The 12,387-nt window shown below is 45.5% G+C and overlaps 1 protein-coding gene and 1 long non-coding RNA gene across 3 annotated transcripts in view; both read right to left on the minus strand.

Annotated features, from left to right (window-relative positions):
• Positions 1-580: 580 nt before the first annotated feature.
• Positions 581-12,387, minus strand: part of DYNC1LI2 (dynein cytoplasmic 1 light intermediate chain 2) — a 39,231-nt gene continuing 27,424 nt past the window's right edge. Inside the window, exon 13 of one of the 2 annotated variants that reach the window (XM_047078526.1) lies at positions 581-656. In XM_047078526.1, coding sequence (XP_046934482.1) covers positions 607-656 — 50 coding nt within the window. In that variant the 3' untranslated portion in view covers positions 581-606. Of the gene's footprint in view, positions 657-3,197; positions 3,919-12,387 lie in introns of those variants that run through there. The other variant, XM_047078523.1, reaches the window with a different exon arrangement.
• On the minus strand, positions 7,814-8,769 carry LOC124511366 (uncharacterized). Its single transcript, XR_006961874.1, has 2 exons — positions 8,676-8,769; positions 7,814-8,534 (listed from the first exon to the last, which is right to left on the minus strand). It is a non-coding gene; the product is annotated as an uncharacterized LOC124511366 (long non-coding RNA).

Below are 12,387 nucleotides of genomic sequence, written 5' to 3' on the forward strand. Positions count from 1 at the left end.
TAACTAATGCTAACTAATATGAAAGCAAAAAAAAAATTAAAAATTCATTAGAATTAAAGAAAAGGAAATCTTACAGGAAGTAGAGCCGAAAGACAAAGAGATGGAAAATGAGAGAAAAGATAAGAAAATTAGAGGAATAGACCGAGAGAATAATAGAATAGTAAGACTTGCATGGGATTAAAATCCAGAAAATTGGAGGGAAGAGAACATAAAATAATAATTTAGTAACATTATTCTGAACCATAGGACATGAGTTTTGGATTTAAAGGACCCACCAGTGCCCAGCACAGTGCCCAGCACAGACTTGCACCCATGCACATCGGCCCGGGCAAGGACAAGATGCTCAAAGCTCCAGAGAGGAACAGAGCAGGTTTCATTATAAAAGATCAGGAATCAGAAAGGCATCAGACTTTTCTACAGCAACTTTGGGCGCTACAAGGAAATGAAGCAAAGTCTTCCATATCCTGAGGAAAAATGATCCTCACCTTGAAATCTGATTCCATCTGGAGTATCAATCAGGTATGATTGATGTCTCTTTCAGACATGCAGAGATTCCCTTTATCCTTTTCTTAGGAGACTGCTGGAGGACACCATCAGAACAAGGATTTAAACCACGGAAGCAAAGGATGCAGGATCCAGCAAAGGGTGGGTGCAGCCTAGAAAGAGGTGGTAAGGATCACAGGGTGAGTGGGCAGAGGCCCCTCTGCATCAGGGCTGTGAGTCAGCCAGCCCAGCCTGGAGGAGCCAGAGGCTTTGAGACACTTCTTCAAGATGAAATTAATGTGTTGAATATACAGACAGAAAGATACATAGTTTGGGGAGAGTTTTGAGATCAATTAGGGATAAACGTATAGAGAACTAAGCAAATATTCATATATATTTATTAACTGCAGGAAAAATAAAAGGATGCAGAGAAAAGAAGTATGGTAAATCACATGGCTCAGTTGTCAATAATATTTGCATAACTATAATAATGTAAACAATGAATGCTGATCTAGCCAGAAGTAAGTAACCCTTGTAGAAAGGAAAGGATAGAGGGACAGGATGTGTGCAGGTGTGATGAGAAGGGCAGTGTGTGCAAGAGATCTAAATACTCATCATCTGTTGTGAGAGATCAGTAGATGCTTAAAACTGGAAAATCAAGAGGTAGCAGTATATGCTTGTTAATTAAAAATATAAAGAAAAGTACAAAAATAATCTTAAAAGTTTCAAAGTGTTGCCTCTGGGGAACAGGAAATGTTAATGAGGGTTATAGGCCTTACAGAACTATTTGATTCTCTTAACTCTGTGTGCACATATAACTTTAACAAAAATAAAAGCTAAGTTGGGGTACCTTGCTGGCTCAGTCGGTGGAGCATGTGACTCTTCATCTTGGGGTCATGAGTTCAAGCCCCACGCTGGGTATAGCGATTACTTTAAAAAGTAAAATAAAAAATTGAAAATAAAAGCTAAGTTAAAGACAATTTTTTAAAAAGGAACTTGAGACTCAGTGGTGAGCAAGGCAGATGGAGTCCCTGCCAGCAAGGACGTGGAGAGTAAGTATTAAAACCAGTAAGTATAGCGGAGCATGTGCTGAGCTATGGGAATTTCCAGCAAGGATTTAACTGAATCTCTGGATCAGAATTTCAGCTGATTTGAAATGTGAACAGCAGCTAGCTAAGCAAAGAGATGATAAGGGTTGCTGGAAGAGTGTTCCAGGCAGAGGGAACAACATGTGAAAAGGCCCAGAGAAGAGGCTCAAATGCAGAATTCAGAGGGAGGAGGATGGCAGACAAGACCTGAAGCTGGAGGGAAGCCTCGGGCTGGTCCCTGTGCAGTCTTGTGGGCCATGCGACAGGGTGGACTCTGAACAGAAGAGTATTAAAGGGGAGAGTGGCCCAGGAGGCCTGACTTTTAGAGCTCTCTCTCTGGCTTCATGAGGGAGAAGGATTGAGCGGAAGCAAGATTAGAGGCTTCCTCCAGTACTTATTAACTGTTCCCTGTTCCTGGACACTAGCCTAGTTTATTTTTAGTTCTGGGGACAGACTCAAAATTTTTACTTCTGGTTTTTAACAGAAGTTAAACAGACTTCCAAAGGATGTCGTTAGGAATCCCACATAGTAATGGTAGGTAAAACTTGGTATTATGGTACCTTCCTCAGTTTTAAGTTGTAATACATCATGAGTCTGTGGCTGTAGCTGTGCCTCCAAGTGTCTATCAGTGCTGAGATCAAAATGCAGATGATAAATGATAGAGAAGCTGGCAGCCTTCTGACAGGTCCCTGGGTTTCAGGGCCTGGTCCACATATCCAAGGCTGACTTAAGGCAACCAGACTCAGGGAGCCTGAAGAATAAACCAGATGTTACTTTACTAATTGCTGCCAGCGGATAGACTCTGCCAACAATCATATTGCTGATTCATATCTCAATCCCTGAACTCATCCTGAAAGAGCTGCTCAGAGTGTATAGCATCTTTCGATACGGGCTATTCCCCAGGTTACCCTGGCTCACCTTGATCAGGCCCAGCCCCACCCAAGCCCCTGAGCCTCTCATTTAGCTCTGGGCTTGGTTCCCTCCAAGGGCAACCACCTCCAAGTCTGGAGGCCTCCTCACTCTAGCCCCCCTCCACAAGCACAATGATTCCATGGACTCATGGAAAAAGTTCTAACCTCAAGAGCATTGGTCCTACAAGGACTTTAGTTCTAAATTCCATTAAGGACTGGAAGCAAACAAAACACCTTCCCAAATGGTGGTCCCTGGTGTTCTATACCTGGAGGCAGTGCCTAGTGTTGCTGAGGGTGGGGGGGGGGGTTCACATTTCACTTCATTTCTTACTGAGGTCTCCCTAGTGCATCTCTGTGAGTGTTGCAGATGGGCATAGTTTTTCCTGTAATGTCAATTAAGCAATAGATCTAATCTACTTCTAATAAGCTCAGTAATTAGCAGGATCCCTACAGACTTCTCCCTCAAACAACAATACAGACATTGGTGGTGATGTAGAACATCTCAAGCATGAAGTATATGGTGGGAAGACAAATTAAGTTTATCATGAACAATTATCAATGTTGATATCATCCTTTTTAAAGTTTATTTACTTAGAGAGAGAAAGAGATTGGGAGACAGAGAATCCCAACCAGGCTCTACACTGTCAGCACAGAGCCCGATGTGGGGCTCAAAACCATGAACCGCAAGATCATGACCTGAGCTGAAATCGAGAGCCAGTCACTTAACCCACTGAGCCACCCAGGCGCCCCATCAGTGTTAATATCAAAATGAACCAAATGCACAAGAAAATCTTACGTTTAATGTCACAAGACTAACAACTTAGTTTGAAACAATTTCACTTTTAAACAGCCTTTCAAGGAAAAGTACCCATACAAATTCCTTGTGTCTGAAGGATTAGACTCAAAGATGTAAAAATAAACACGCCATTTTTGTGTTTGAAAGAAGCAGATGCCCCTGTTGTCCCAAGGCAGGGGTGGGGCGTAGTGACCGGACCCCTCCGGCTGTGCGCTGTGCTGCTGTGCATTCCCACATGCCTGGAGGGAGGGCTGGGCCTGGGCGAATTCCAGCCGGGAGCAGTTCAGATGCTGCAGCCCTGAACTGCAGTTAACTGCTGCTTCTGAAAAAACTTGTCACTCCAGCCAGAAAAATGCTCTCCAAGTCTTCTCTAAAAATAGTGCTTGCTGGGATTTTCCAGTTTGACATTCCTTCAGTTCCTATGACCAAGGACAACTCAAGCCAATCCATCTGCGCCCCTTCCCGGAGACTCCGGTGGAATCCCACCCTCCGTGGGATGCCAGTTTGCAGGTCCTGCTGCCACCAAACCCTGCGGGCACTTGATGATTTGGGGAAAGATTTGCCTGCTCGCCAGCTGCCTTGCTTCTCCCTGGCTGCTCTCCACCTTCTCTTCCCGTGGCAGAGAAGGGGGAATGGTTTTCTAGAGAAGGTGGAAAGTGTGACTGTAAGAAAACGTGGGTGCTGCCTTCCCTCCAGTACCCGTGGTCATCCCAGGCCGGATGCTGACTAAACTAGCCTGGGAACTTCGGAGAGTCACTGCGGTAGCCAGGGGATAACATACATAAACCAAACATTTGCTGATGGCCCGATTCCATGTGCCGGCCACTGGGCCACATGCTGCAGCCTTGAGTCTCTCACAAAAGAATTGTGGGGGTAGCCATTGTGGGACCAGAGTGGGCATGCTTGCTTCCATCTGCCTAGCATCTATGCCCCTGCTTCTAAGGACAGCACCCCCACCTTGTTCTGGACTGCTCCTTCTCTAATCCAACACCCACCTCCCACCTCCCTGCTGATGCTCACCTAGGAAGAGTAGGCACTTGACCCAAGACTGATCAGTCATGGTTCCCTCCTACCAGGGTGGGCCTGGGATGTGAGTTAAGCCAATGAGAGAGAATCCTACCCTGGGCTTTTTCTCTGTAGAACACAGAGGTATATACAAACTTCAGTAAGCACAGGAATCATTCAAGAAGATTTTTTTTTTTTTTTTGAGAGAGAGAGAGAGAGAGAGAGAGAGAGAGAGAGAGAATCCCAAGCAGGCTCTGCACTGTAAGCGCAGAGCCCCACACAGGGCTTGAAGCCACAAACTGTGAGATCATGACCCAAGCGGAAATTAAGAGTCGCTTAACCAACTGAGCCACCCAGGCGCCCCTAGGGGTAGATTTTCAGGACCTCCTGAAGGGTCTGATGCTTAAGCCTAAGGTGTGGACAGGAATCTGCTGCTGCAAATATCTATAGGACAACAAGGCCAGTGCAATTGCCTGGATTAGGAGAGGTCAGGGAAAGCTTCAAGGAGCTAATGTGGGTCTTAAAGCTGAAATAGGAATTCACTCATTAGCATGTGATCCTGCCACCTGTTCTACCTTCTGGAAGCAGTCTCATTGGCTGACCTATATGGTCCCAGGCTCTCCTGACTTTCCTCCTACCTCTCTGGCTGCACTTTTCAGTCATCTGTATAGGTTTGGTCCCTGGAGTTCAGTGTTTCTCAGGGTACTAGCTTCATCACCTTTCCCATGACTCGAGACCATCCTCCTGAGCTCCAGTCACTTAGATCCAGTTGCCCACTAGATATTACCCTTGGGTGTCCTGAATTCCACGAGGCTAAAACATAATTCATAATGCCACTTGCTGGCCCCCCAAACCTGCAATATGAACACCCATTCCTTTCTGAGGCCAAGGAGGAGGAGAAGGCACTTTTAAAATGCATTCCATGTACCAGACATGGCTCTACTTGGTTGTCATAAATTAACTCATTTAACACTCAAAATAGCACAATGAAGAGGGCTAACTCCTAGTTATCCTGTAGGGCTCAGGCTAGATGCCAACTCATCCAGGAATATCTTCCTGAGCCCCCAGGCTGGGTCAGATGCTCCTGCCCTGGCTTCCACAGCCCCTTGCATCAAAGTATGTACTACACGATGTATAACTCGTTGTTTACCCACCCATCTGCAGCTCTTCCAGACCATGATCTGTGTTGTGTCCTCTGGGCCTCGCCCAGGGCCAGATGCGGGGTAGGCATGCCAGTAACCATTGGGGGAACACAGAACTATAGTCACTGGCTGTGTAACCTCAGAAAAGATGTTAACATCTGTGGGCTGTTTCCCCATCTGTCAATTGTGAAGCGTTTAGAATGGTGATGGAGACAAAGTAGACACTCAGCAAATATTCACTCATTATTGTTGTCATTATTCTGAACAAGCAGGACAAGGCATTCTGGAACAAGGAGCTAGCCTGAGCAAAGGCTTGACAGAAAGGGATTCATAAAAAGGTGAGCAGCCTGAGTTTGTGTTCAGACAGGGAGGGTTGAAGGGTATGCGAAGGGCAAGGGGAGGGATAGATGAGCAGGGTAGGTTGGGAACACATTGTGAAGGCCCCTGCACTCAGGTGAGCCATTAGAGTTGAACTGGGCTCTTTAAGCAGGGGACTGACCCGATCAGATTTGAGTGAAAACAAAAAGTACAGATAAATAATTCAGTCTTATCTTCTCTATCAAATTGGTAGCAGTCTCCATTACGTTAAATAATGGATACAACCCTTTATTTATTTTTTTTTAATTTTTTTTTCAACGTTTTTATTTATTTTTGGGACAGAGAGAGACAGAGCATGAACGGGGGAGGGGCAGAGAGAGAGGGAGACACAGAATCGGAAACAGGCTCCAGGCTCCGAGCCATCAGCCCAGAGCCTGACGCGGGGCTCAAACTCACGGACCGCGAGATCGTGACCTGGCTGAAGTCGGACGCTTAACCGACTGCACCACCCAGGCGCCCCAGAACCCTTTAAAAGAAAAAAGGTCTCAGGGCCCCCAAGAGACCATCTGTGGATGCCTAGGGATCCCCAGACCCATTCAAGGAAACCCTGGTGCAACCAGAAACATCCCAAGAGTGCAGGGAGTCTGATTCTTGAAGGGGGGACTGGAGGTCCCCGGATTCATGGGCACCTGAGCTAAGCCTCAAAGGATGGACAGGCCTTAGGTAAGTGGTCAGAAAGGGCAGGAAAGTATGATAGTAGGACAAGCCTAGGGCAGAGTCTGGGAGCTCAGGAGATTAGAGGAGGGAATGAAGTAGTGGCGGAAGGACATAGTTAGTAAAGAAGTCATGGGGGTGGAGAGGTTTTAAGAGCTATTGTCAGAGGCCTGAATGGTACACAGCTTTTGATCTTTAGCCTGTATACATGGGCCGACTTGAAGGCTGTTTGTTTTAATTCAATGTATTTACTTGGAAACAATCTCAAAATTACAAACAAAAAAGCCTGTAAGTACAGTAAAAAAGAACTTCTTTTCCTCTGAACTATTTGAAAGTAAGCTGCCAACCTAGTATCCTATCACACCTAAATACTTTAGTAGTGCATACATCCTACAGAGACATTCTCCTCCTTTAGCAGAATACAACCATCAAAGCCAGGAAATTATGGACACATTACTACCATCTAATCTTTGGATCCCATTCAAGTTTTGCCAAATGTCCCTACATCTTTGTAGCTAAATGATCGCAGTAAGGATCATGTGTTGCCTTATTATCTTTTTAGTCTCCTTCACACTGGAACAGTTCCTCAGACTTGTCTTGACTTTCACGACCTTCACACTTTGGAAGATTACAGCCAATTATTTTGCAGAAATATCCTCCAATCTGAGTTTCTCTGATGTTTCCTTGGGATTAGATTCAGGTCATACATTTTTGGCACCCTAGAAATTATATGCTTCTCAGTACAGCCTATCGGGAGGCACATGATTGAGGTTTGTCCTATTACTAATGATGTTCACTTTCATAGTAGCTGAGGCTTGTATCTACCAGGCTTCTCCACTATTAAGTTACTCTTTTTACCCCTTGTAATGAACACACCTGAGTCAATTTAAGAATCCAAATAAATATTGATTGTAATGAATTATAACCCACTGAATAAATCATATAAATTGAAATGCTGATGAGAAATGGAATGCCAGTTCTGACGTATAATTTATTACTTTATATCAAATATAGACTCATGATATTCTATTCTTTTAATGAGTTATAATCCATTATTATTTAAAAAAAATTTTTTTTCAATGTTTTTATTTATTTTTGGGACAGAGAGAGACAGAGCATGAACGGGGGAGGGGCAGAGAGAGAGGGAGACACAGAATCAGAAACAGGCTCCAGGCTCTGAGCCATCAGCCCAGAGCCTGATGCGGGGCTCGAACTCACGGACCGCGAGATCGTGACCTGGCTGAAGTCGGACGCTTAACCGACTGCGCCACCCAGGCGCCCCCATTATTATTTTTTTAAATGCTCAAATTGCCTTTGAATTAATTAGCAAGCTGATCAATGTGGGTTTTTTGTTTGTGTGTGTGTGTGTGTGTGTGTGTGTGTGTGTGTGTGTTTGACGTCTCCCTATTCTTTGAGCTCTTTCTTACTTTCCAGCACAGATCTCCCAAGCTGACACTTCCCCTGCCCCGGTTCTAGAATCAGCTATTTCTCCAAGGAACCCTGATTTATTTTACTGGAGAATAGTACTTAGGAGCCAAAATCTATGCATGAAGTATGCTCACTTGGGCTGTTGGTGCTCCCAGACCCTCTCAGTGCAGATAGCTAGGGAATATACATATGTATATAAATACACACATCTGTGTGTGTGTGTGTGTGTGTATTGAAAACCACGAGTTTACCCTAATGTCTCTAGCTCCATTCCAATACTCTAGTTTTCTATTTCCATTATTTATTACTCTTCCCATTATTTGTTACTCCCTTCTCTGGCAGTGAGAAGCCTGGTTATCATCTTTCATACATTAATTTACATGACCGATGCCCCCGTATGTAACCACTTTCCAATCTCCATCTCTCCAATCCCTCCACAGGTGCCCTCCTACCATATGACCCCATATTGGGCCCCTCGTCTCACACAGAGACTCACTTCACTGGGCTCAGGTTCTGACACTCCATGCGATGCCCTCCTTCCTCCTTCTGGATGGATACCTGAGTCAGGCCAGTCTCCCATGGGTTTGCTGTCTTCACACCACTTGGGCTCTGATGCCCTGTGCCCTTCTCCTAAGATGCCCTCTTCACCCTGAAAAGAGTTTTTGTTTGTTTGTTTAACACCTGGCCATTCCCTCATCCCCACCTATAGGGACATTCTCTTCACCCTGCTCAGGTTCCAGAAACCACCTTTGGGTCACCATAGCTTCCCACCCCAGCCCCAGACACATACCATGCTCTGCCCACCTAGACTTCAGGGCCAGGGGTGCCTGGGTGGCTCAGTCAGCTAAGCATTCAACTCTTGATCTCGGCTCAGGTCATGACCTCATGGTTCATGGGGCAAGGAGCCTGCTTCGGATTTAGTCTCTCCTCTCTCTCTGCCCCTCCCACTCTCTCAAAATAAACTAAAAAAAAAAAAAGACTTTAGGGCCAAATCAGTGGGGACGGGGAAAAGTGCCAGTGATTTGGGGGTTTGTTTTGAGCAAAGATGACTGTGGTGTTAGACACATTGCTTGCCTTAGCTGTTGCTCCCAGAGGACTATTAGTCCTGGAGGGGCAGAACCTACCTTGTTTACATTATCAGCAATATCTCCTGTCACCCAATCATGCCCACTATTCTTTGGAAGATGGCAATGGTTGCTGAGGAGAGGCAGGGGGAGGCCCCAAGAAGTCACAAACCTCAACCACGTATTTGGAAGCCCACGCATGCAGATGGCGGAGAGCTGCCTTGCCCAAGAAACCAGGCAGTTGCCCAGGTGATGGAATTTATAGTGTGTTGAAAGCTTGTCTGCCCTAAAATAGCTCTCTTGCTTGGTGTCTAAACTAGCAATTTATTTCTTCGTATTTAAGTCTGGTGTTTAGCACTGCCCCTGCTGGGGAAAAGTGTGCAGATTAGGTAGAAGAAGGCAGCGAGACAGAAGCAAGGACACCTGGATTCTCAGTCCTAGCTCTGCTCCCTTCCTGTGTGACGGTGATGAGTAACTTCCCAACCTGGGTTTATTTCTCCATCTTGAAAGTGGTGATTTCCAGCACTAAGGCCTCTCTCTCACACAATCGGTTCAGGGCTGGTTCTGTTTCAGGACCATCTGCACACTTGGCACTGCAAGAGGCACTCACCTCAATGCATCCAGCCTCCCTGTGAGATATGAGGATGCTAAGATTCAGAGAGGTCACGTGTCTCAGTTGTCCACAATTACACAACTGTTAAGTTCTGGAGCCAGGACTCAAACACAAGCCCACCTGACAGCCCACGTGTCAGGGCTCGGACTGTGGGCTACAGTTTTCCTTTTATGTCAGAGCAGTTCCGGTTCAGCTCAGTGCCAGAAATACTTATGGTTCTGAGCGTGGGTGAGAACCATCTGGCAGAGTGGCTGGTTTGAGGCTGTTTGGTGATGCCTCCCTTGAGAACTCGAGCCAGAAGCAAGATGTGTGCCGGATTGCCCTTTGTGCCTGTGACCATGCCGTCCACGGGAGTCACAGAAACCCACTCCCGGGGGCAAAATTTCCCAGGGGGTGTTCCTATTATGGCAAACCCACCAATTTACAAATGCTGATTTCCCTGGGAGCAGGGAAAGTGAGAGGGAAGAGAAGGTGGGGCAAGGGAAAGGAAACTGAGAGTCCACACAGAAATATCACCAGAGTCCAAATTCCAACAGTCATAAAAATAGGGATCTTGACTGAGCCTTAGTAGCCCTGCATGTGAATGTTCTCAAAGGGCATTCTGTGGAACCTGGAAGATGTCCATAGTCACAGCTAGCTGGGAAAGCCAACACTTGAGCCCTTCTGAAGAGCTATACCTACCCAGTTACCCATAAAACAAATCGGAACAAGAACCTATTGGGGTGTCTGGGTGGTTCAGTCGGTTAAGTGTCCCAACTCAATTTCAGCTCAGGTCATGATGTTGAGCCCTGCGGGGGGCTCAGTGCTGACAGCATGGATCCTGCTCGGGATTCTCTCTCTGCCCCTCCTCTGCTCACATGTACACGCTCACTCTTTCTCAAAATAAATACACTTTAAAAATATAATTAGTTCGTGGGGGTGCCTGAGTGGCTCAGTCGGTTAAGTGTCCAACTTCAGCTCACATCACGATCTCACAGTTCAATTTGTGAGTTCGAGCCCCACACTGGGCTCTCGGCTATCAGGGCAGAGCCCACTTTGGATCCTCTGTTCCCTCCTGGGCTCATGCTCTCTCTCAAATATAAATAAACATTAAAAAAAAAAAAAAGTTGGGGCACCTGGTGGCTCAGTTGGTTAAGCATCTGACTTCAGCTCAGGTGCCCTGAGCTCAGGAGCCCTTCAGCTCACGGTTCGTGGGTTCAAGCCCCACGTCGGGCTCTGTGCTGGCAGTTCAGAGCCTGGAGCCCACCTCAGATTCTGTGTCACTCTTTATCCTTTATCTGTGTCTCTCTTTATCCCTCCCCTGCTCATGCTGTGTTTGTCTCTCTCTCAAAAATAAATAATAAACACTAAAAAAATTTTTTTAAAGAAAGTAAATAAAATAAATACATGAGTTCAAAAAATAATTTAAAAAAATCTATTTAATTTAGTTTACCCTTGAATCTTCTAATCCCATTTGACCATCTAAAATTTGATATGCCCAGAACACACCTTGGGAAACCGAGATTTAAACTTTTACAAATGGAGAAAGGAATGTCAAGAGCAAGGCTACCCGGTGAGGGGCAGAGCCTGCACCAGAACCAGCGGCATTCTTGTGCAGTTATGGCAGTGCAGGGCAAATCCTTGCTGTTTGTTCCCTCCTGTACTGTGAGAGAGAACATGCCTCTAAGATGGGTTTTCAGGGTCAAAGCCACCTAACATTAATTGGAACCTCTGAAATACCTTCTCAACATGTATGTATTATTTGTATACAAAGTCTAAACAACTAGAGTGTTTAGTTTCCTATATACTCCCAAGTTTAATTCCAGGCTAGCATTTGTTAGCTGATTCTGAGTAAGTCAAAAATGGATTCACAGTAAAATGGCGCCAAATATTTTAAATATCAAGGACAGATGTAACATGCCAGTCTCCTGGCAGATGTACAAGCACCGCCACTCTTTAAATCATTGCCTTAAAAAAGGACAGTTTTAAAGGGAGTTCTTCCCCAAACAAAAATTAAGATGCTTACAATCTGAAGTTCACATCTTGCTTGCCTTTTCTAGAACTTTAAAGAGTTCTTTCAAGAAGCTGACTGGGTGAGATGGGTTTGGAGGGGAGGCAGGGTGGGGGAAGATAGAGAAGACTGATGATCATTTACAAATGTAAATTCAGTTCTATCCAAGAAACAAGTTCAATTAAATGTTCTAAAAAAACCTCACATATGAAGATATCTTAATGGTCTTATGATTTGAGTTGCTTAATGAAAAGATGGAACGAACACAAAGTTAAATGTTAACAGTACTGGAAAAAGATTTTAACTTTACCCACATTAGAATTTCTTAAGATTGGAAACACTAGAAAGGTTAGATAACTCCTGGCTAAAATGTTGCCCAAGGTTGGGGAAGGGACTTCATGACCTCAAACTTCCCACACAGAACCCTAGTCCCGCCTCTACTGGCCTCTCAAACTCCTGCTACCTCGGCAGTGTCTCCTCTTCTCACGCTGCAAGATCCCCTTAGAATCAGAACCCAGGGAGACTTCTGGGCTGCATCTCGGCTATGTTCTGGCTCTTTGTACCAGCAGGGTGCACTGGCCATCCATGGTGAGTGTTTTGGCTTCTTCCTTCCTCCTGCTCTCAACCACACCGCTACAGGCCTGCTGTTTCTCCTAATCAGAACACACCACCTGCGCCTCAAGTGGCAGAGCATCAGGATGGCACTTTGCATCCTTGTGGCTTATCTGCAGGCCTTGCAGGGTAAGAAATACAGTACTAAATAGCAAGCACTGTCCTTGCCTCCAGGATCCAGGGTCAGATGTGGCATCCCGTGGGAACTGCACCAGGTGACTGG

This window comes from Lynx rufus, unplaced genomic scaffold (assembly GCF_022079265.1).
Source record: "Lynx rufus isolate CCGP_SWC_20201006 ecotype Redwood Valley unplaced genomic scaffold, mLynRuf1.p SCAF_16, whole genome shotgun sequence".
NCBI lineage: Eukaryota > Metazoa > Chordata > Mammalia > Carnivora > Felidae > Lynx > Lynx rufus.